This window comes from Kryptolebias marmoratus, linkage group LG13, assembly GCF_001649575.2.
Source record: "Kryptolebias marmoratus isolate JLee-2015 linkage group LG13, ASM164957v2, whole genome shotgun sequence".
In the NCBI taxonomy this organism is placed as follows: Eukaryota; Metazoa; Chordata; class Actinopteri; order Cyprinodontiformes; family Rivulidae; genus Kryptolebias; species Kryptolebias marmoratus.
In genome coordinates this window covers 9,344,249-9,367,709 of record NC_051442.1, presented here as the reverse complement: position 1 = coordinate 9,367,709, position 23,461 = coordinate 9,344,249, and the positions used below count along the sequence as shown (strand labels likewise).

The following is a 23,461-nucleotide window of genomic DNA, read 5'->3' as shown; positions in this document are numbered from 1 at the left end:
GGTGGTGCTGGCACAGGAACTGGAGGGTTTGGACCAGGTGGTGCTGGCACAGGAACTGGAGGGTTTGGACCTGGTGGTGCTGGCACAGGAACTGGAGGGTTTGGACCTGGTGGTGCTGGCATAGGAACTGGGTTTGGACCAGGTGGCCAGACATTTGGAAAACAAAAACCTTCTAAGTCCGGTATGTAGGACACATACAAGTTTAATGATGACTCAGATCATAAAAATTATAAAAGTTTAAACAGATTTAATCTGTATAACATCTTTTTTCCAGGTTATGTTGGACCTGGCTATGGACCAGGTGAGTTTGTTTCCTCATATATTTGCTTATGTTTAGTATTGACTATTGATTAATTTGATATGCTTAAACCATTTTTGCTTGCAGGAGGTTTAGGAGGAGCAGGTGGTCCTGGAGGAGCAGGAGCTAGGCCTGGTACTTTTGGGCCTGGAGGATATGGTCCAGGAGGTGCTGGAACTGGCGGCTTCGGTCCAGGAGGTGCTGGAACTGGCGGCTTCGGTCCAGGAGGTGCTGGAACTGGCGGCTTCGGTCCAGGAGGAGCTGGAACTGGCGGCCTTGGACCAGGAGGTGCTGGAACTGGCGGTTATGGACCAGGAGGAGCTGGAACTGGCGGCTTCAGTCCAGGAGGTGTTGGAACTGGCGGCTTCGGTCCAGGAGGTGCTGGAACTGGTGGCCTTGGACCAGGAGGTGCTGGAACTGGCGGCTTTGGTCCAGGAGGAGCTGGAACTGGCGGTTATGGACCAGGAGGAGCTGGAACTGGCGGCTTCGGTCCAGGAGGTGCTGGAACTTTTGGCCTTGGTCCAGGAGGTTTTGGACCTGGTCGGGGTGTTGGATATGGACCCAGTGGCCAAACACTTGGACCAAGAAAGCCTGCTAAATCTGGTTATGGTTCATCTTTGGGTGGAACTGGTTATGGGCCAGGTAAATTTTTTTAATGCAATACATATAATAGTTTCAACATTAAAAGTTTTTTTTATTTTTTACCTGCTGGCTGTCACAATCATTTATCTAATCAATAATATCTCATTTATGTTGATGTTTACCTGGTGCAGGAGCAGGAGGTCTTCCGGGTACAGGAACAGGAGGTGTCTTGGGAGGTGGATCAGGTGAGGTTCTGGTTTAAAAAAGTAATACAGAGATATAATTTGATTACAGCAAGAAAATGGAAAAATACTATTATACTACCACTACTATACCACCACTACTACACTGCCACTACAATACCACCACTAATATAATACCTCTACTATACCACCACTCATATACTACCACTACTATAGTGCCATTACTATACTACCACTACTTTATCACCACTGTGTTATAAAACTTTATCCTAGGTGCAGCAGAGGGGATGCAATGCAGACTTAACCAAATGTTTCCCAAATTTCCTGTCACGGTGTTGTAAAATATTATAAATCGCTGTATAATAATAACCCTGATTTGGCTGTTTTCTAATTACTGATTTGCTTGTTCAGGCTCTGTAGTGGGAGGAACAGGAGGAGCAGGAGGAACAAGCCAAACTGTGGGAGGAGCAGGGGGTCTACCAGGTTAGTTCAAATTAAGCCCCGACAAAAACCCCACCAGTTATTCATAATATGCAGTTTTATAATTAAAAGTAATTACAATCATATCTCAATCACTGTGCAGTTAATAATTTGCCTGCCTGCAAGATTAGACAGTAAATATATATATTTTTTAAATGCAGGATGTAATGTGTTTTTTGCTCCACCAGGGGGTGCTGGGCAAGGATATGGTGGACTGGCTGGAGGAGGATATCCAGGTAAAACAAGCACAGTTATGGCAAATAATGCCTTAAATGTTCAATGTTTAATGCCTTAAATGCCTTAATGCCTTAAATTAATGTTTAATTAATTAAACTGTGAACCCTTTCATCCTACAGTCACTGTTTGTGTCACATTAACACTCATGGCCCTGATAAAAAAAAAAACATGAATGAAACTTCTGGGAACTTCATGAACTGTTGTTTTTCCTGTTATTGTTCTCTAGGATATGCAGGAACTGGACAAAAATGTAAGAAAACTCACTTTGTCTTCTGGGAAAAAGCACACTGTTATTCACTTCACTTCCTGAACTCACAGCCCAACATTAACTAAAAAAAATAACACACTTTGTTGTACAAGCAGCTGTTTTCTCTTCGCACATTTTAAGAAATAATATACTTCAGGTTTTCTTTTAACTAGAGTAAAAAAAGGACACATTTTCTCATTGTTTAAATCATGTAATTATTGCGTCACTAAACCAAACATAAGAGATAACTGTGAGAATTATTACAAAACATTTAAAGGTGCATGTTTTTGATTTCTTGTTTAATTTCAAGGAGCCTCACAGTTTTAATCTCTTTCAGCCAAGGCACAGAAGGCAGCCAAATACGCAGCCATGCAGGCTTTACTTGGAGCTGGAGGCTTCAGAGGTAAATATCCTTTAAAGTGATCCACACGCTGAAAGCCAGAGCATTTTCATTCGGTGTCTAATTATCAACGAGACTATTATCAGAAACTAGAAATGAAAGCTCCTGTTTCATAAGGAGGTTTTCTGCAGGAAATTAAAAACCCTTGCTGCAGTTTGTCTCACAAAGACGTGAACTTTGTGGCTGTTTGTGACGAGGAAGACATTCTGACTTCTGCTGACGTGTACTGTGAAGAAAGACTAAATACTTAATCGAATCTAAGCTTTTGATATCTGTCTTTGACGGCACACGCAGTATTTGTGCCATTTGTCAAATGGAGAGTAACTGTCGATCCTTTGGTCATTAGGCGGTGGCTGTCAGGGTAACTACTGTGGCCGAAGGAGGAAGTGAGAGACCAGCAGACAGGAAGTGACCTCATTGAAACGACAGTGGTGCTACAGCATGAACACAGATTGTGAATGTCCTACCTGCCTTAGAAGCTGAGGCCTCAACACATTCCACAAGTTGCATTTTTATTGTCTACGTTTTTGCCGTTTTGTTATCAAACCAACTTATTCCCACCAGTGAATCTCTGTGCAGCTTTTAGTGAATCCAAACCACCAGGATGAGACCCTGAGATAAAGAGTGAGCGTCTCTTTTTGTCAGTAAGGTCGAGCTGTTTTATTTTCGTGTTACTGTGTAAGAATCCCCATGAATTTTCTGCTCTGAGGACTCCCTCAGGGCAGCTCCTTCAGACCTGTCTGCATGCTGAAAACATTTAGCTGAAATGATTAGTTTTAGCTTCTAAATCAAAATACAATCCAAACCTTGGAGACAGCTGTTAGTTTTGGGATTCTGCATGTTGCTTCCTTGAATGTTTTTTTTTTTGACTGCTGACGATCTGATCAATGAAAAGCCGGCTCTGTTCGTGTCTCTGTTCTGGTCTGCAGTGAGTGACACTCGACAGATACTTCCCGCTCACATTTAAGGGCACAGCTTTACCGCTAAATGACACAAATATGTTCAGGTGTGACATATATTGTGTGATTTTTTTTTCTCCCCCTCATTGGATGCATTTGTCTTGTGAGTGTGATGTGACTTTCTTTCCGCTGATGATATTTGCTGTTGATAATAAAAGCATTTAAACCAAATGTGTGACAAAAAAAAAAGAAAAACGTGATGGCTCCTTCAAGTGACATCTGAGGAGTTTTGAGTACTGTGTGTGTTTTTCTTCCGTTGATGAACCTCCATGAACACTGTTTAAAAATCGCTTGTTTGCTAGAATTTTGAAATTGTGCCGAGAAATGCTTTTAGTCTCATTTTACAAATTTAATGCGTTATAAAGTGTTTGATTTACTTATTCAGTGAGTGGATGTCTTAATGGGTTTTAGGCCTCTGTAACGCCTTTATAGATAGAAATGCTTTGTCTTCTGCTTTTTCCTTGAACGTGTTTTGAATTAGAATATAGTCTGTGATGTAGTGAGGGTTAAAAAAAACAACATGTATCTGAATTTTATCTTGTGCTTGAGCAAACATTTGTGTCTCTGTCATGCAGCTCAACGTGTGTTTTTAACATCTCTGTTGTTCATATGGATTATAAGGAAAATGATGCACTTTTGTACATTTTTTTTCTGTAGTAAAGAAATGACCTTTAAGACCTGACGTCTCTGATTCAGTTCTTTATTGCTTATAAATATTTTTTCTGGGGGTTCGTTTTTACACAAATGTGAAACAATGAGCCGAGTTTTTACCTAGGAGGAAGCTTGAGCTTCAGAAACAGACATCTTTATCTGTGGTGGCTGTTTTAGAACCACAGGTCTAAGAGAAAAAGGAAACTGCTGCTCGGGCTGTCTGAAAGGTTTAGTAACAGCAGCCAGGCATGGACTTCACTCTGACTCATTTAGAGCAAATAATCTATTCCTGTGTGATTGGTGTAAAATGAAACTATCTGTTGAACAAAGTTGAGAGCGCGTGGGTCTCAAAACAAGCGGAGGGATCCTGGGGCATCAGACTCATATCTGCTGCATGTCTCTGCATGAATGTAGTAATTATGCCACGGTGGTCAAATATTGCTTCAGTTTGGTTCAGAGTGAATGAGCGAAGAGTGACAGGCAACATCTTCTCAGCTACATTAAAGCCCCATCTGCGCCTTAATGGGCCTGAAGGTGACGAGCACTGACTTGTAAAATTAGACGAATTTGTTAAAGTTGCCTAGAAACTCAGCTGAATATCACTGTTCCTGCTATTGTTTACACTGATAGGATTATTAATGGTTTAAAGAGCCTTAACGATGCTTATTTACAGTCATATTTAAAGGTTTCTCCTACAAGCTGATTGGTTAAAAGTGGCAGTGAGAGCAGCAGCTGTTCATACTCCAAAGTGTATCTCAGAGGCGACATGACAGGAAATATTAAAGCTGCACTTGTGACCTTTTTGGAGGTTTTTTTTGCCTCTTTTTGCACATCTTCATATACATGTAAAAGTACTTGTTTCTGTCAGTTTTACAGACAGTTTGCTTTAACGGTGTAATTAGAATTTTTAGAATTTTAGAATTTTTTTGTTTTTATTTATTTTTGGTAGCGACAGATTTTGTCTCAGCTGTACAAAATGTACCTTGGAGAAATCAAAAAACAACACAAAGAGCTGCTGAAAACCTACTGTGCTGCCAACTAATTGTACAATTACAGTCTAAATTTTAAACCCAACCGGCATTAATGGTGACGTTCTAACCCTGAGCTGTTCCTTTGACTAAACTCTGTCTTTGTTTGTTGTGTGATGATGAATGGAGCTCTTTACTGTGGGATCTTGACAGTGCAATAACTGGAGCGTTCATAAAGAGATTATCCCTCTGCTAATGGGAACAGGGCTGATTTCAAAACTCAGACTCACAAACTCCCACGTAACACTTGTGAGCAAATAAAGAAAACAAAAAAAACACTCTTACTGCATCTTAAACCCACATCTCAGGGTGAACTTGGCTCTGGTGCATTCAGAGGTCTGCAGAGGTCTGCAGAGGTCTACATGCTGGGAGGAACAGGAAGAGGAGGGCGGTGCAGAGCAACTACAAGTGGGAGAGGTCTCTTTTACAACAGCCAGCAGGGGGAAACTGGCTGACTGGTGCCAGAGGGTCAGACTTTTGTAGTTTTTTTTTTTTTTTCTCACACATCTGAGCTGGAACACATGCACAGTAAGCCTTTAGATGCATGAGGAGAACACACAGAAAAACAACCAGCTGCTCTTGGTAATAACCCAGCAGGATGACTGTAGAAACTGCTCTGCAGCTCACAGGCTCCTCGTTCAGCTGGGTGGACTGCGTGTGAGTGCTGGATATCAGTCATTTTGACAGGACACAATGTCACGACGGGACCAGAGGTTTCGGCGAGGAATGAAAGGACGGTAAGAGCACTGATTATTCCTTCGAGGCAATGAGAGTGACGAGCTGAAAACAGGAGATGGGAAGAATGAAAGGGTGAGGAGGAAAAAGTGTAGCTGAACTTCTGCGCATACACTTCCTCAAACTGTACCCTGCCACAACAAGAACAGACACAAGCAGCTCACGCTTCAATGGAGTCTGAGCTTTCAGCTCAACTTCAGATGTGAGTGACTGGTTTAGAGGGAGATATAAACATGAGGCATGCCAAGGAGGCAAGCAGTCCTCAGTAGATTTAATCAGGCTGTTTTACTTCAACAATAACCTTCTTTATCAGATCAGTGCTCAGACACAGACAGGAATGTTCTTGTTCACACAGCATAGACTTTGATTAAGAAAATATGCCTAAAACATAATTAGACCGTAGCTTAATTTCCTCCTTTTTCTGAAGAAACAGAGACAACACAGAGAGGAAGCAAAGCAGGAAAATGAGTTGTTAGTTTCTTAACATCCAACCTATGAGGAGCTCTGACTTCATAATATGTTTGATATAACAACAGAAAGAAAAAAAAAACTACACTCAAGATATAAGCAGATAAGGAGAGCACAGTCTGGTGAAGGATTAAATAAATGTTAGATGAGAAAAGATGGCGGAGAGAACAAATTCTCTGGAAATACTTCTGAGCTGAATCCAAGGTTTTTATCACAACCAGATGTTTAAGTGGAATACCAGCTGGAAGACTCCACATCCGACGCCAGCAGAACCGTAACAAAGACAGGAAATAAAAAACAAATAAGAAACAAGCACTACAGCTTTGCGAAGGCTTTATGACTTAATTATTTCCTTAGCCACAAATAAAAAGTGGGTTAATAGAGCTTAACATTTTCAATGAGCCGTTAGAGGTGTGCCTTCTCCCATTTAATGCTTTTTCTGCCGTAAAAACCACAACTTTAATAACAGCAACAACAAATTCTTCAAAGCAAAAAAGCAAAACAAAATGGAGAACTTAATGTTGCCACACTAAACAACAATGACTAATGAGTGTCAAAAATTAACAAGAAGTTCACTTTATCCCTTGTGAGAAACCCACGTTGGTGACACAATCATCTATTTCTCTGCCATTTAGAAAAATATAAAATAACATCAAATGTTATAATTTAGCTTCAAATGAACAGTAATTTTTCCCTCCACCTTTTTTTTTCTAAATGTAAGACATGCTTTTCTGTCCCTATTGTAAAACTGGTCTGACATTTTCATTAAAGGTTGGGAGAGAGGAAATGTGGATTAGTGCTCAGTTCAGGAAGTCACCTCCCGCTCCAGCTGTGGTGTCGACGAGATAAGGAAGCAGGGTTTCTGTCATTGTTGTACCCGGGATGCTAAAGTTTCTGTTTGTGAAGGAGGAAACATGAATGTGTTGAGCTGCACTGAAGGAACAAATGTTTTCTAAATGGGCAGCGGTCATTAAATTTGAACTTCGATTAGTTTATGATGTAAACCGAAGCGGGTTTGTTCTTGTGCAACCTGCTACGACTGAGAGGGGATTTTTATTGTAAAAATGAACTGGGTGTGTGGCTAACCACTGCTTTTATAAAGAAAATGGATGTTAATTTGTCAGATGAACTTGTGACTGAAAAGTTACGCTGACAGTCTGTCAGACGAGCACCGCCTGTCACCCTGTAAAAGTTGGGTTGGATTAGTAGTGTTTACCAAAGTTGGGGTCGGGACCCCACTGTGGGTCGCGACACACAAAGCAGAGGGTCCTGAAAAGGTCCAGAGAAATCTAAATAAATTTAAAGATGGTTCCTAAGAGCGTATTTAGCTCTGACTGTTAAATAGATACAAACTGTAGCCATCAATGGAGTTAAAATATATACACTGGTTGATGAGGATCTTTGTTAAATGGTTTATTAGCAAAGTTTCTGTACTTCAGTCAGTAACAGCTGGTGTCACAAGCCTCTGTGGCGTTTATTTTGTGAGTCAGGGGATGAAAAGTTTGGGAACTGCTGGAGTAGTGTAACCATAAACAGGACAAAACAGCTGCAGGGGACAGATGGATGGATGGACAGACAGACAGAAAGATGGATGGATGGATGGATGGATGGATGGATGGATGGATGGATGGATGGATGGATGGATGGATGGATGGATGGATGGATGGATGGATGGATGGATGGATGGATGGATGGATGGATGGATGGATGGATGGATGGATGGATGGATGGACGGACGGATTTGTTTCGTCATAGTGACAAACGTTTTCACATCTGTCCATCATTTCGACACCACTGCTGATAAAATGACTGAACTTCCTCTGGGTGGACTTCAGCTCAGTTTTATTTATCACCAAATTCCCCTTTTTTGTCATGAAATGTAAATGTTATATTTTATGATGCAACATTATTCCACCTAAAATGAGTCTTATTAACTGGTTGATCTAAAAAGAAAAACAACTAAACAATTCAACAGTAAAATGTCTAAAATGTTACAAATATTGATAAAAAATACAGTATAAAGTGTTTCAGTTCAACAGTTCAGTGTTTTATTAAGGTCTCCAAAAACCTGACATAAGTCATTTATAAATAAAAGGCCTTTTTTAAAAAATGAATTACCTCGAGAAACAGTAAATAAAAGCTTCACAGATGAACTTGAAATTCAATCTATGTATTAGAGAATGATTTTAAAAAACACACTTTAAAAGTGTTGAATTGTGTCCTGTTTGTTGATTATGTTCAGCTGCAGATGTTTTGTTGACAACTTTTATTTTTTCTTAGAAACTCCCATTTGAAGCTTTCAGCTGCTTCAGCACAGGTTAACTGCAGCGTCGTTATTATTTTAATAATTATTGTTTTTTAACCCTAACTCTGCACCCGGTCTTTAATGAACTCAAGTCTTGATTCTGCTGATCTGTTTTCATGCGGAGGAGTTTGCTGAAGTTATAAGATAACGTTAGTTCACTTCCTCTCTGTTTTGATAAGACTTTAAATTCTTTGAATATTTTAGTAAATAATGTGCCGACTAAACTCGCTGAGAAATTGGTTTCCCAGATTCTATCCACAGTTTAGATCTTGTTCTGTTGAAAACTTTGTGCTTTGTGTTAAATGCTGTCAATTCTGTAGATTTTCTTCACATCCCATCCCATCACACAAACAGGGAGGATGCTGTGGCTAAAATACAGCTTCTTTTTTCATTGTGAACTTTTTTTATAAACTGTGAAAAAGACAAACTAAAAACCAAGAGTCTGTGTCCAATCCGTCTGAACAAAAACACTGACAATAAATAACCAAAAACCAGAAATCAAGCCTATTTTTAACATTTTCAATGTTGAATTGTAATGCCTTTTTTTTGTCTAAAATAGTCCTTAAGCTTTCTTTGTGAAGGTATAATCAAACTAAGAATGCAAGCTTCAAAAACAGAAACGAAATGACTTTAAATGTTGACTCTTTTAGCTATAAGCTGAGATCTGTTCCCAGGAGAGAAGTTCTGAATTAACCAAGCATTATAAACAAACCTCATCACTGACAAAATGAAGGAAAACAGCCCTGGAAGTGTCCTTGCCTAAAAGACTCTCAGACCATCATCTAAAGTTGACTACATGCTGTCATGGAAGAAGAACAGAGCGATCTTCCTTTGTGCTCGAGTCTTTTAGATCACAGGTCAGCTTTCCTTGGACGTCCCTGTCCCATTGTTGACCGAGCCTCAGTGGATGTAACGTAAGCCCTCCCTGTTTCACAGCCTGTCCTGAATGGTTTCTCTTCTCTTTGTTCTGTCTCTTTTTTCCTGCTTCCCCTTTTTTGTGTAGGTGTTGTGAATGTGGGTGCATCCTGTCCCACTGGTACTACGAGAAAGAGGGACGGCTCTACTGCAAGAAGCACTACTGGTCCCGTTTTGGAGAACACTGCCACGGCTGCAAGGAAACCATTACAACGGGACTCATTATGGTAACAAGAAAACGTCTGTTCAACCCACTTTTAGCTGACGTTGGTGCTGCACAACGCAAGCGAAAGCGGGACAATGCCACTCGCCCTTCCCCTCTCAAGGCCCGACCCAGTTTTGCGTGTTTGAATACATTTTAGTTTCGGCCTCAACAAAGCAGCGGCCGGCGTTGTGCTTCGACTGTCCCGTTCACGATTACATTCAGGCAGGATCGAACCGACTTTTAAAACAGCTGGCTTATTTACTACTCAAAGCACCCGTTGTTCGACAACAAAGTGCCCTCACAAAGACAATACAAAGAGCAACTCCACTTGATATGAAACAAAAAAAGGTGCTTTCAATGACCGCAGCATTGAGCACCGTGTTACAAACCAGTTAAAGCTAGAGTATCTTTCTCTATAGAAGAACCAGGCTGAAATGTGATATTCATCAACCACAGTGAAGAATACCACATCTCAGTTTTCTATCAACTATTAATACCTTCAAAGCCTTCCTGCTTCTTGGTTTCCTCCTGATATGAAAGCAATGGCCTTTTGTTGTTTATTTATCAAACAAATTCTGAGGATATCTTCAGAAAACATCCTTTGTGTGTGGACAAACCAACACAATCCTCATATATCAGCGTCTGCTGACTACAAGCATTTTAAGTCCTAATAAATAATAATACTTCTTTAACTTATTTAGTGTTTTAACAACACTGTTTCTCTTGACTTTTAGGTTGCAGGCGAGCAGAAGTACCATCCTGAGTGCTTCGTTTGCATGAGCTGTGAAATGGTCATTGGAGACGGAGACACCTACACACTTCTTGAACGCTCTAGACTTTACTGGTAAGTTAAGAAAGGTAATAAATGTATAAACAAGTCATCTCATGCAAATGAATTTTATTGACGTTCTTTTGTCGTTTCAGCGGCCATTGTTTCTGTCAGGGAGTTGTCCCGGCGATGAGGTCAATTTCGCTCACAAAGAGGCCCCACATGGTGGCGCTGGCGACCTTCCCTCCCATCGCAGCCGGCCAACGAGGCCTGACTTTTGCCACCAACCTAAACCAAGACACGAAACCTCTTGTCACTGTGACACAGTGAGTCTCTGGAAGTCATGCACGGGGGACGTCTGCATTCACTCACTGCAGGGGTTAAAGTTATTGTAGTACTCCTCCTTTTCAACAGTTTTTTTACTCTGCTTCAGTTTAGACTCGTCTGTCCTCAACCCCGACCTGCTTTCTTCTATCCAAGTTGGTGATCAAGTTCTGGAGGTCAACGGCGTCCCTGTCCACAACATTTCTCCAGAAGAGGTATAATGAGTGAGGTGGTTCCACTTCTTTATCCATCCATTTCCTTTTTCCGCCTCTCCTTTCCGGGTCATGGGGAGCTGGTGCCTGTCTCCAAACATCACTGTGTCGGAGGCGGGGGGACACCCTGGACAGGTCGCAAGTCCATCACAGGGCCACATAGAGACAAAGGAGACACTCTCACTCACACAGTTACCAATGAATCTAACATGCATGTTTTTGGTCTGTGGGAGGAAACCGGAGTAAACCCACGTGAGCACAGGAAGAACAACTCCACTCAGAAAGGCCCCAGGCCGAGAAGCAATCCTGCAACCTTCTTGCTGGGAGGCGACAGCTCTAACCACTGTACCACTGTGCCGCAGTTAAGAAGAAAGAAAAAAATAAAAAAAATCTGCAGTCAAAGTTAACTTTGGATTCTTTTTTTCCAGATAAATCGTGTTGTCCAGGATACGAGCAGACCCCTTCAGCTGACCATCGAACACAACCCGCAGTCTCCTCTGCAGTCAGAGACGTCCCCAGACAAGATCAGCTGTCCCGACTCCCGTTTCCATGACAAACTTACTTCAGTCCCAAAGCTGCCGAGTCTGGAGGAAGAGCCGAGTAAAAGAGGGGAAACAGATGAGCCAAGGATGAGCCTCTCGCCGCCTCAGCACCAAGGAAGCGCAAAGATTCGATCCAGGCACATTTGGTAAGTCCTGTGAGACGTCTTTGAGTCATTACGCTCCTCCTTATTTTTTGTCTAAGCTGTCCTTTCTGTCTCAGGCGCAGCTGTAGCATAGACAAGTGTCCCCTGTCTCCTGGAGCGCTGTCGCTTATTTCTCAAAAGAGGGACATGGTTCGCTCTGAGTCTCTGCGGGTAGACCCTGCGGAGCGCACACATCGCATCTTCAGACCTTCAGATCTCATTCATGGAGAGGTTCTGGGCAAAGGCTGCTTTGGACAGGCTGTCAAGGTACTACTCTTACTGTCATCACTCATTTCTTCATGGCTGACATCCTCAAAGATCAGTCGGGTTAAATCAGCACTGATTTAACTCTTCCCCGTCAAGGTAACGCATCAAGAGACAGGGGAGGTGATGGTGATGAAGGAACTCATACATTTTGACGAAGAAACCCAGAAGACGTTCCTAAAGGAGGTAAGTGCTCTCAGAACAGGGGAAACACCAAAGACTAAAGTCTAAGAGATCAATTTTGAATTTAATAAACATTATGAAGTAAGCATTTCCCCAAACCCTCTTCAAATCTGCACAGGTGAAAGTAATGCGCTGTCTCGACCATCCCAACGTGCTCAAGTTTATTGGACTGTTTTATAAAGACAAAAGAATTCATTTTGTCTCTGAATACATCCAAGGAGGTACTCTTCGAGAGGCCATCATTAAAATGGTGAGTGAAAACTCATTCTTTATGTAATTTCTGTTAGTGCTGACAGACTAACAAACACAGTTGGTGTAATCTTGTGTAGACTGAGGATTTTCCTTGGAGTATAAAAGTTGGTTATGCCAAAGACATAGCAGCTGGAATGGTAAGTCGTCTTAATTAATACACTATAAGCTAATCTCACTGAATATTTGTGCTTTATTAGGACACGTTGGATAATATAAATATTAATTTTCCTTTGAAGGCATATCTACACTCCATGAATGTTATCCACAGAGATCTCAACTCATACAACTGTTTGGTCAGAGAGGTGAGCAAGTGGCTCCGTGAGATACAAAACTACCTAAAAACTTGCTAAACTAAAAACTGTATGCAGGTTTCTGATGTAAAACTGTTTGAAATGATCCATAAACAAAAGCAGCACCGTCTCTAGGTTTCATTGTTTTTGTAATTTTTTAAAGTTTTAATTAAAATCTCTGTTGTGTATTGACTGAATTAACACTACATTACTTTATTCTATATGTGAGGTTTGTTTGATAAACAAATGACTTCGTTAAACGCCCCTAAAGTTCTTCGGTCTGTTCGCTTTAGAACCAGTCTGTGGTGGTGGCAGATTTTGGACTTGCCAGACTGGTGATGGAGGAAAGAAATCAGAGCAAAACGTCTTCTCTGGAACGACCTGCAAAGGGAACGCTGTCCGAGCTGCGCAAACCCGACCGGAGGAAACGGTACACCGTGGTGGGAAACCCCTACTGGATGGCCCCCGAGATGATCCATGGTGAGTCTGGAGGGTTTTTAGCAGGAAGGTGACTAAATTCTGAAATAAGGACCCTCCTGGGCTTATGTCCACTCATGAGGGAGACCTACAAAACCTTCTTAACAGCACAGATCGAGAAAGTGAGAAAGTTGGCCTCGGCATCAATGTCAAGAAAGCGGACAGGATGATAATCACAAAGACAGAAACACCAGTGAAGGGTTCAAGTCTAAAACAGGTACTTTTAAATGTTTGGGCCAGGGGTGTCCAATCCTGGTCCTGGAGAGCCACTATCCTGCATGTTTTCCTTGTTTCTCTGCTCCAACACACCTGATTCAGTGGTTAAATTACCTCTTCTTGTTCTACAGAAGCCTGTTAATCACCCATTGATTCAAATCAGGTGTGTTGGAGAAGTAATACAAGAAGGTCCCTGTTTGCTAAAAGATCGGGCAGGAATAGGCCAGTTTTTTCAGACACACCTTGAGGAGAGAAGGGTTAGAACATCTTGGAACAACTGGAAAGATAAAGGGAAGAAGAAGCTGTGGAAGACGGGCAGAGGTGGACAGATAGCTTGATTTGATGGATGGACACGGCAGCCATCGGCCTGAGAGAGCGTACAGAAGACACAAACATGACCGCCTACACCTTCTGACACGGCATTTAGAGAGAGAGCAAATGGCCATGATGGGAGTTTATTTGTAAAAAAAATGTTTTGTTCCATCAGTAAAAATGTGCCTTACATTTTCTAATGTTTTTACTTCTCAGGGAAAACCTACGATGAGCGGGTGGACATATTTTCCTTCGGGATTATGATATGTGAGGTAAGAACATCAAGACAATAAAAAATAAAAAACAGAAACTTTCAAGAGTCTTTAAGGACACAAAAGGTTTGGTGTTGACTGAGAAATGAAGAATTGAGTTTCTGTCCCTAAACGTCTACTTTAATCTCACTCAAACAGTATAAATGTCTTTTTGTGCTTCTTCAGATTATTGGTAGAGTGAGTGCAGATCCTGACTACCTTCCTCGGACGAATGACTTTGGACTTAACGTGGAGCGGTTCCTGCAGCAGTACCACCCTCCTGACTGCCCCTTTGCCTTTCTGCCGCTGGCTGTCCTCTGCTGTGACATGGATGCAGAGAAACGGTATGATGGCACAAAAATACACATATAATGCATGACTGAGTCCAGGGGCATCATTTAACTCCATTCGTTCATGTGGTGGTGGGATGTTTTTAGCTTTGTCACTACTAATAAGGTCATTTATTGTGCATAATTAACTGCATTACACGTGCAAACTAATACTAAACTTTCGGCTACATACCTCGATGTTGACCATTCATGTAGTTGCCAACAAACTATTTATTGCTGCATTTCTTTACCTTTTTAGTCCATCCTTTTTAAAGCTGGAGGAGTGGTTGGACAACCTGCTGATGCACCTGGACATCAACCTGCCTCTGCTGTCTGAGCTCGAACAAGTCTGTAGAGCCTTCTGGAAGAATCACAACCAAAACCACACTCACGACCAGGACAAGGTGCTTGTGTCTCACGAGCAAAAGTGTCCGGAGCCTGATCGGCAAAGCCCAAGCCCCGAAGTTTGCTCGGACAATGCAAAGAGTCGCACAGAGTCCGATCGCCTACATCCGAGCCACGATCAAAATAGCACTTTCACAAGTGATTTGAACGAGGAGCAACATGAAAACCACCGCACTGGGAAGACGGGATCTCAGGACACAAACAAGTCTTGCTGCAGGTCTGTGAGTGTGGATATGGGCACTGGTGAGTGGGAAATCCACAAAGACTGTGACTTTGCAGCTCGACCAAATTCCCAGCATGAGCCCTTGCAGCCGCTGCTAAGCAGGTCCACGTCTACAAGGACGTGTCAGGTGCTGTGGGACAGATCTACAGAAGACAGCCCACCGCTCTGACTGGCTGAGACGGGACGAGTCTACAGTTCTGAGACCAGCGTTGAAGAATGAGTTCAGTTTCTGAGGGTATCTATGTCTTATCAAACAACAGAGAAATGTCTTCATGAAACTGCACGTGGAGGATTATGGACTGAAAACTAGCAGAGAACCAACATGTATCAATGCAGAAGCCTGGAAAATACTTTGCTGAGTAGAAGCAGAGATTTTCATGCAGCTTGAAATAACATACTTTGCACAATATTTTAGCATTGTGTCGTTCCATAACCAGTATTTAGCTGTGGCAGCAGCAAGAGCCCAACTCATTAGGAGTTTATTTCATATATTGGGGATTTTTCCTCCTGTTTAATCTCCTTACACTGGCCGTTATTTCTTTGTTTAACATAAGAAGCAACTGGAATGTATAGTTTTAGACAACTGAATTTACAAGTTCCCAAAAGAGTACTTACTTACTTACATACTTATTAGCCAACAGGAACACATTATTATGTCTGTCATAAGCTAAAACCGCCCGGCGGATGAACGCTACTTTCAATTTTGTCAAGAAGCTGTGAAATACATATCATTTATGTTGCCTTATTTATCAGATTATCTTAAGGTTTGTTTTTATGAGCTGTCAAATTACTGCTACTTTTGATAATTAAATAAAAAGATGAAAACCTTCACGTGACTACGTTTATACTCCTTATTTAGCAAGAAGACGGGAAAGATTAATGGTAAGGGAAAAACCTGAAGCCTGTTGAGTCCGGTGGCTCTTCAGTGTCTTTTCGGTTATCCTGGCGTCTTGGTGGCAGGATTTAGGTCCACTTGTCCCTAGAAATTAACACAAATTAGTTTGAGGTTTTCCGTTTTATCCCAGAATGTTTCTGTTTTGATCATGTCATTCAATTTCATAAGGTTATTGCTAGAAAATAGACAAACATTCATGGTTTAAATCAGTGGTCTCCAGTCCTGGTCCTCGAGGGCCACCATCCTGCATGTTTTACTTGTTCCTCTGCTCCAACACACCTGATTTGAATCAATGGGTGATTAACATGCAGAACATGAAGAGGTGATTTAACCTCTGAATCAGGTGTGTTGGAGCAGGGAAACAAGTAAAACATGCAAGATGGTGGCCCTCGAGGACCAGGATTGGAGATCCCTGGTTTAAATGATCACAATATTAGTTGATTAATAAGTGCAAACTGAGCTTTTAGGGGGAAGCACACCTCATTATGTTCACACCTGAAGTTTGCTGTTTGCGCATTGACCAAATATACAATATATTGTGTGTCTCTTACATGCTTTAGTGCAGGTTCTCTGTTGTCCCTCAGGTCAGCAAACAAGCAGAACCAGAACTTCATGCACTCACAGCAGATAACACCTTCAGTATTCAGTTCCTTGATTTGCGGAGGTTTCTCCCTCCAGGTAGCTGTTCAGATTGTCTCCTGGCTGAGTACGTAGGAGGAAGCGCTGGAAGCCGCAGACATGACCACTATCTGTACGAGACCTGGGCCTCCCCAGGACACCCAGGTCCCCCAGGACACCCAGGTCCCCCAGGACACCCAGGTCCCCCAGGACACCCAGGTCCGAGAAATCTTGCAACGACTGTGTCTCTGTGAATTAAGGATTCCTTTCAAATGTCTCTTACTGGTGTGAAATTTGTGCCTTTTGCGAAGCACTGGTTGAATGTCTTTATATTTAAGGTCAGTCTCTCAAAAAAAGGTACGGTAACTGGCTCCTTAATGTGGCTGATCTGCCACTGTTTGTGAAGAAACATGACAAAAAAAACTGTATTTGCAAGGGAGGGCAAAAACAGTTGCAAGAAAACACAAAACTATTTCGAGGTCACTTTTATGGGACTTTATAAATAGTTTAAATCACAATGTTTTTTGTTTGATATCTGACTCTTATGTGCTGGACTGGTTCTAAGATGGGGAACAAGGCAAAGAAACATGGTTTAGGTACCATCAAATACACCTACAGTGTTGTTAGCACTATAAGTGTTACAGTATTTAAACACTTAATGAGATGAGAAGAACTGAAATAAAAATGAGTTTTTACAACCATCACGATTCAGGGAAGGAGCAGCAGGTGATGTGAGACATTTTCCTTTAAGATGTGTGTGTCTGCTCCTTGGCCACGGCCACGACGCGTGGACCCGCACACACACACAGGTTGCGTGACATGAGCCCTCCTCCCGCTGATCTGGAAGCAGTTTGGACAGCAGCTGCAGCATGGAGCACATGTCCTCTCCAGTCAGATTCCGCAGCAATAAAAAAGGTAAGTTTTATTTCTTAACGCCTACATGTGCTCACATTTACAGATGAATCTTTTATCTACTATAAACAAGAAGTTTCAGTAAATAAAAATGCAGTTGAATGAAGCTCTCAAGCATCTTTGTGATTTCTCTGTATAGAGTTTCATGCCTTTTTTTATAAGATTCCAGTAGCTATTTTTATTTTATTTCTTATTTAGTTTGCCTTTCTATATTGAAGCATACACCACAAATATATTTAACTTTCTTACGGCTGTTCCTTTTTGCAAACTATTTGTTTTTTTTCTCATCCTGTTGTCCCTTCAAAATGAACCTGCAACTTTTACAGAAAAGCAGGTAGGATCATTTCTGAAACACCTTTTTAAATGGTAGTGTTTGTTAGAGTTTGTGTGTGTACGTGTGTGTTTGAGAGTTAAGTCTCCCACCACCACCCCCCCCCACACTGATGGAGCATTAAAAGCTGGGTTAAGCCTGCTGCAAAGCTTTCTGGGTAATGAGAGCTGACAGGTAGAGGGAGGCCGGATGAAGCCTGCAGCGGTCTGGACTGTGCTGCTCTGCTGTCCTCAGACCAGGTTAATTATACGTTCTGTTTATTTACTTGGAAAGCTGCTGGGCGTTTGGATATCTTTGCAGATTGTGATCACCTTGAGAAGAAGTTGTACCCTCCGAGTGAGGCGTCAGAGCACCTCTCATGGCTCCTACTTGGAAAAACTCCTGTAACAGAAACAAGTTCTGAGAGTACAGATTAATCCCTCTGACCCTCGGCTTCGTGCTGTCTTTTGTCAGTGTTTTTATCCCGCCTGGACAGATGGATGAGTTCCTTTGTAATGTTATAATAGGATCAGGGGTTAGATCTAATCAATGAAGAAAGAGTCAAACACTGTAGAAACTCAGAGCCCTGCGCTGACTGCTCCAGAAATCACTTAATCGCTTTGTTTTCATGCCTGCAGAACTACCACAAGGACATCTGCTTGCAAAGATAAATTGTGTTGTTTCAAAGTCACATTCGGGAACACCAGCGTCATGGTTTTGTCTGCAGTAAATTGTGGTTTCCAATAATGATCCGTTTTATTGAACTGCGGGTTTTAAGGTTTCTATGTGTTTGTTTGTTATAAAACATCAAGAGCCCCCACTGTTGGATTCATTCATCTTCAGGGCTTTAAGAACTGTCTGTCATCATTAACTACTCTTTATTAGGTCCTGAGATTTAAACTGTGCTGCTCAGTCAATAAATGAAGGCTATTTTTCTCCTTCATCCCCAGTGTTTGTGTTTTTCATACAGACTGGGGTCTGCAGCCTTCGACTCTTTGGCTCAAAACTAACAGGATTTCAGCTGTTTTCTGTCTGACTTTATGCAAATATGTGACTTAAACGTCTGTGACAGAACGACCTAAGAAGAAAGGCAAACTGATCGGGTCGTGCTTGCAGTTTGTTAGCCTGTTAGCCATTTCGTTAATCCAACTTTCAGCCTCGCAAAGTGATCTTTCTCTGAAACCCACCAGAAAATGAAATATTTTTACATATTTGATGGAAGTTGCTGACCGGAAAAACACAAAGAGACATTTTCAAAGCTTAGCTTTGATTAACAAAAGCTTAAATAAATGAAGATCTCTGCCTTTACTGGAGGAAAACTTCTAAGTCACAACTTAATATTTAACAAAATGGATTAATTTTAAATATAAAGAATACATTAAGACCAAAAAAATTTGCTTTTTTTTTTTGAAGTGGGATACTTGTATTATTCATTTTCCACAAATATGAAGGAATCTCATGAACTTATTTTGTTCTAACATATATAAAATATCAATAAATGTCAGTAGTTGTTTAATGTTATAGTAAACAAATTGATATTATATTTATATAACACTTAATGAGTCGTGTTTTTTTTTTATTTCAAGGTTCAAGTTGTTTTTGTGGACAGATTTTATTTAGTGGGAAAAGGAGTAAAACTGTCTCTTTGCAGAAACCTGGTCCTTTTGAAAGTCCCTCTTCAGTTTTATGTTTTATAAGTAAGTTTTATCTTCAGGATTGATTATTATCCATTAAAGTGTGTAACTTTACTACCTCTTGTCCTAGTTGTCCAGTCTGTCCATCGAGGACCAAGAAGACACACAGTTTCCCTTCGCTATGAGGGACCTACCTCCCGTCTCTCACTCTGCTGAACGCTTTCAAAGGCCGGGTTACCACGAGGCCGAGGAAACCCTGACAGCACCCAATGGGCGACCGCAGAGCCTTACGGGGACGTCTTCTCTGCCCCGTTCCATCCACTTCCCCCCCGTCGGCTCCCCGACAATCCCCCCCAGGCCGAGCCGAGCAGGGTTGGACCCGCAGGGTCTGCCTGCGAAGAAGCAGCTCGTCTCCCAGGTGTCTCTGGACTCTCCGCTCAGCCCGGCCTCACGACCACGAAGCCCCTGGGGCCGTTTTGATCCCTACGACTCTCCAGAGGTGTGTTTTTGGTTTTGTCTTTTTGTTCTTTTAAACATTCGTCTACAAGTCTGACCCGATGCATCTGTTTCTAATCCACTAAAGCCGAACCTGTTGCTTTAATGCATTAAGTGAAGTTAAAAAAAGTTCAAAAAGAGGTCAGATGAACTTCCACGGTGTCAACAAAGGTGGAAGACCTTTTCTCAGACAGATGAGTAACTTCCTTTCTCCTCCTCCCCCATCTGCGGCCTCGGGTCTCTGCTTCAGAGGCAGCATGTGGTCAGGACCTGTGCTGAGCAGAGATCTGTCAAAAGGATGCAGATAGTGACGACGAAGGCCTGATGTTTATCAGTTGGGACAAAAACGCTCTGTGTTTTCCCTTCAGAGGAGCTATAAGGTTTTGATATATGACTGTACGACTGGCCTGTGACCCACAGGTGCATGTTTCACGCATGTGTGTGTCCTCTTTCTGCAGGATCAGGATAAGGAGTACGTGGGCTTCGCTACGCTGCCCAATCAGGTCCACAGAAAAACAGTAAAGAAAGGGTTCACCTTTACCGTCATGGTGGCAGGTGGGTCTTGTGGTCGCGTCTGCTCGTCTGATTCAGGCTGTTTTACAGACTTCGTCTTGATTTCACAGCGAGGGGAAATATTTGGCTGCCAGTTTTGAAAGCAACACAAAAATATGTATGAACGTGCAAAACAGAAACACAAATGCATCCTTTGGTGTAGATTAATGATCCTTTTGAGACAAATGATGTGTTTTATTGAGTCTATGCTTCTAATTGTTTGTCAAGTCTTCTGTGTTCGTTTGAAATGGGTTTGATGAAAACAGAAGTCAACGATAGATTCAAAACAGTCATTTTTGTTGTTTGTAGGAGAGTCTGGCCTCGGCAAGTCCACGCTGATCAACAGTTTGTTCCTCACCGACCTCTACAAAGACAGAAAAGTTCCTAACGCCGAAGGTGAGGCGACGTCAGTTCAGTCGTCAGCGCTGAAAACAGCCCCCGGGGCGTTGGTTTTTTTCTAATTCTGCACAACCGTGTGTCGGCAGAACGCATCTGTCAAACAGTCGGCATGATCAAGCACACCGTTGGCATCGAGGAGAAAGGAATCAAGCTGAGGCTGTCCATCATAGACACGCCGGGGTTTGGAGACGCAGTCAACAACACAGAAAGGTGGGGAGCGTCAACAAACTCACAAGTCATCAACTGCATGACTGCACCGATGACGGCATTCGTTGTATTTCATCGTGAAGTCACTTAAAGTTTGTGTCCGCTCCAGCTGGAAGCACATAGAAGACTACATCGACCAGCAGTTTGAGCAGTATTTCAGAGACGAGAGCGGCCTGAACAGGAAGAACATCCAGGACAACAGAGTCCACTGCCTCCTCTACTTCATCTCACTGTTCGGCCACGGGTACATTTCCCAGCAGTGCCTCGGCTTGAAGTCAAGCAGTGTGTTCTGGGCCTAAATATGTTCTTCTCCCGTCAGTCTCCGGCCGCTGGACGTGGCGTGCATGAAGGCCTTGCATGCAAAGGTTAACATCATCCCTCTTCTGGCCAAAGCTGACGGCCTGACGGAAACAGAGGTCTGCAAAAAGAAGACGAAGGTACGGGAGCATCAACGGCGTCATCGTCGTCATCACCAAAGTGGTTCCAGTTCATCCTGAGGGCGCTGATGAGTCAGACCGAACGCCCCTGCTTCCTTTTCCTCATTCTAGGCCCAAACCCCTTGGTTGGCCTGCTGATGTTTCAGTCCTTTCAAAAGGCCTGTTTGCGTTTCTTGTTTTCGTTCCCAGATCAGAGAGGACATCAGGCGGTTCGGGATAAACATCTACCAGTTTCCAGACTGCGACTCAGACGAGGACGAAGACTTCAAGACGCGGGAACAGATTCTCAAGGTTTTCGCCGTTAACTGTCGTGGTCTAAGCGTGCCGTTTCTTCCGACGCAGCGCTCACACCTTGGTGTTTCTGCCCCGCAGGACAGCGTGCCGTTCGCTGTCATCGGGAGTAACGTCCAGGTGGAGAGCAAGGGCCGAAGGTTCAGGGGTCGCTCCTATCCCTGGGGTGTGGTAGAAGGTACTACGCTTCGCCTCTGTTCTTTCTTTTTGTTGTCACCTTTGAAACTTCGTTCTGCTTGGCTTTAAATCTGTTCCTGCGGACAGTGGAGAACCCAGCCCACTCGGACTTCCTGCTGCTGAGGAACATGCTGGTGAGGACGCACATGCAGGACCTGAAGGACGTGACGCGGGAAATCCACTACGAGAACTACAGGGCCCAGTGCATTCAGAACATGACGCGCATGATGGTGCAGGAGAGGAAGCGCAGGTGGGCGGAGGCGGCCGACAGTTCTTGCTGACTTTTGCTCTTCAAAAAGGAAATGACGTCAGTGTTTTCTTTTTTTGCATGGCAAAGTTTGAGGGAGAAGCACCGAGAGGGGGCCGAAGTGGACTTTCCTCTGCCGCTGGCAGCTGCTGACTCCGACAAGGAGAGACAGATCTTTGAGAAGGATGAGGAGGTGAGCATCTTCCTCTCCTATGCTCTCGTTTCATACATTTCCCTCAGACACAGAGCTGCAGTGAAAAATAAATAAATAAATAACCCCCCTTTTATTTTCTCCTCTGTAGCTGCGGAGGATGCAGGAGGTGCTGGAGAGGATTCAGGAGCAGATGCAGCAGAGCCAGAGAGGAAGCTGCTGATTCTCAGAGGAAGGATGAAAAACAGAAAGAAACCAAACTAGTTAGATGCTGGCCTGTTTGGACAACCTGAAACAAGACATGATGGGTTGATACGTGTGTCAGCTGCAGATTTCAGACCTCGGCATCAGGCCTGAGGATGTGTTGATCCAGCAGTTCTCATGGAAACTCTCATCCATGACTCCTCAGACGAAAACAATAAACACATTCCAGCTTTCAGTAAACTTCTGCTCAGAGGTGAGCTGACTCAGATGGTCAGGGATTCATCTCGACACCTACAGAGATCCTCTGACACCGAGGACTCACTTTAAGTAGATTTGTGTTTTGTCCCAGGAAGACCTCTTTAGTCACCATGACCCAATGCTGCCATCTAGTGGTCAATGTTGGATTTTAAAGGTACTCAATGCAAAGTCATGAAGACCAGTTAAAATATAAATAAATAAATAAAATTATGAACATTTTTTCTCCTTAAATTAAAAACTTGCAGTCAAAGCTCCTCCTACCACAGGTATTTGTTTACCTGCGAAAACAGCCGAAGTGACTGAAAACAGGTCAACGATTTGCTGTTTGGGATGGAGAACAGTTTTAACATACCGGCACGCATTTAGACTCAGATTTGTTGAGTAAAGCCTGCAGATAAAAGAGCTTTGTTTACGTTGAGTGTGAACCCACATTTCATAAACTGTGAAATGTGGAAAACCCCTGAAGCCAACTCCTTTTAAACCGCATCATTTTTTGTTTTTATACTTTGCAATGAGCACCTTTAATGCTCCAGTGTCAATTTGTCATTTTATGACTTGTATTAATGGGTTTTTTTTTGTAAAGACAAGAAAGTTAATAAAATAAAATTAACTTCATGTATTTCTGAATGTCTGTTACCTTCGAAATTAACACAAGAGCGAGCCGTGTTGTAAAGGTAATAAGATTTATTAAGAATCTTTATTATTCCATCAGCATAATTCTTCATTATTAATATGTTTTATCCATTTATCATTATTGTTATCATAAACA

General features: G+C 42.4%; 3 protein-coding genes across 8 annotated transcripts in view; all 3 read left to right on the top strand.

The window, feature by feature from the left end:
• The window catches only part of elnb (elastin b), a 19,964-nt gene extending 15,879 nt beyond the window's left edge, over window positions 1-4,085 (top strand). For all 4 annotated transcript variants that reach the window (XM_017421446.3, XM_017421450.3, XM_017421447.3 and 1 more), the window contains 9 exons: window positions 38-181; window positions 275-301; window positions 386-940; window positions 1,072-1,125; window positions 1,495-1,566; window positions 1,752-1,799; window positions 2,027-2,050; window positions 2,385-2,450; window positions 2,794-4,085. In XM_017421446.3, coding sequence (XP_017276935.1) covers window positions 38-181; window positions 275-301; window positions 386-940; window positions 1,072-1,125; window positions 1,495-1,566; window positions 1,752-1,799; window positions 2,027-2,050; window positions 2,385-2,450; window positions 2,794-2,837 — 1,034 coding nt within the window. In that variant the 3' untranslated portion in view covers window positions 2,838-4,085. The remainder of the gene's footprint in view (window positions 1-37; window positions 182-274; window positions 302-385; window positions 941-1,071; window positions 1,126-1,494; window positions 1,567-1,751; window positions 1,800-2,026; window positions 2,051-2,384; window positions 2,451-2,793) is intronic.
• Window positions 4,086-5,533: 1,448 nt separating this feature from the next.
• On the top strand, window positions 5,534-15,736 carry LOC108238894 (LIM domain kinase 1). Its single transcript, XM_017421255.3, has 15 exons — window positions 5,534-5,822; window positions 9,597-9,735; window positions 10,448-10,557; window positions 10,638-10,808; window positions 10,916-11,021; window positions 11,447-11,706; window positions 11,781-11,970; window positions 12,067-12,153; window positions 12,269-12,400; window positions 12,480-12,539; window positions 12,639-12,704; window positions 12,986-13,172; window positions 13,914-13,969; window positions 14,135-14,292; window positions 14,537-15,736. Exons 1-15 carry the CDS (start codon window positions 5,779-5,781, stop codon window positions 15,072-15,074), a joined length of 2,304 nt encoding a protein of 767 aa, XP_017276744.1. The 5' UTR covers window positions 5,534-5,778; the 3' UTR covers window positions 15,075-15,736.
• A 1,521-nt stretch (window positions 15,737-17,257) lies between these two features.
• Window positions 17,258-23,276, top strand: LOC108238946 (septin-5). 3 transcript variants are annotated; one of them, XM_017421328.3, is made up of 13 exons: window positions 17,258-17,333; window positions 17,657-17,664; window positions 19,405-19,773; window positions 20,228-20,324; window positions 20,631-20,717; window positions 20,807-20,930; window positions 21,037-21,171; window positions 21,247-21,364; window positions 21,554-21,655; window positions 21,737-21,833; window positions 21,920-22,082; window positions 22,170-22,272; window positions 22,382-23,276. In XM_017421328.3, the coding sequence occupies exons 1-13, from the start codon at window positions 17,288-17,290 to the stop codon at window positions 22,451-22,453; spliced, it is 1,521 nt and encodes a 506-aa protein (XP_017276817.1). In that variant the 5' UTR covers window positions 17,258-17,287; the 3' UTR covers window positions 22,454-23,276. The 3 variants fall into 3 exon arrangements, with proteins under 3 accessions (XP_017276817.1, XP_017276818.1, XP_024862780.1); XM_017421329.3 differs by lacking the exon at window positions 17,657-17,664 and having other exon boundaries at window positions 17,268-17,333; XM_025007012.2 differs by lacking the exons at window positions 17,258-17,333; window positions 17,657-17,664 and adding an exon at window positions 17,700-17,900.
• Window positions 23,277-23,461: the final 185 nt, after the last annotated feature.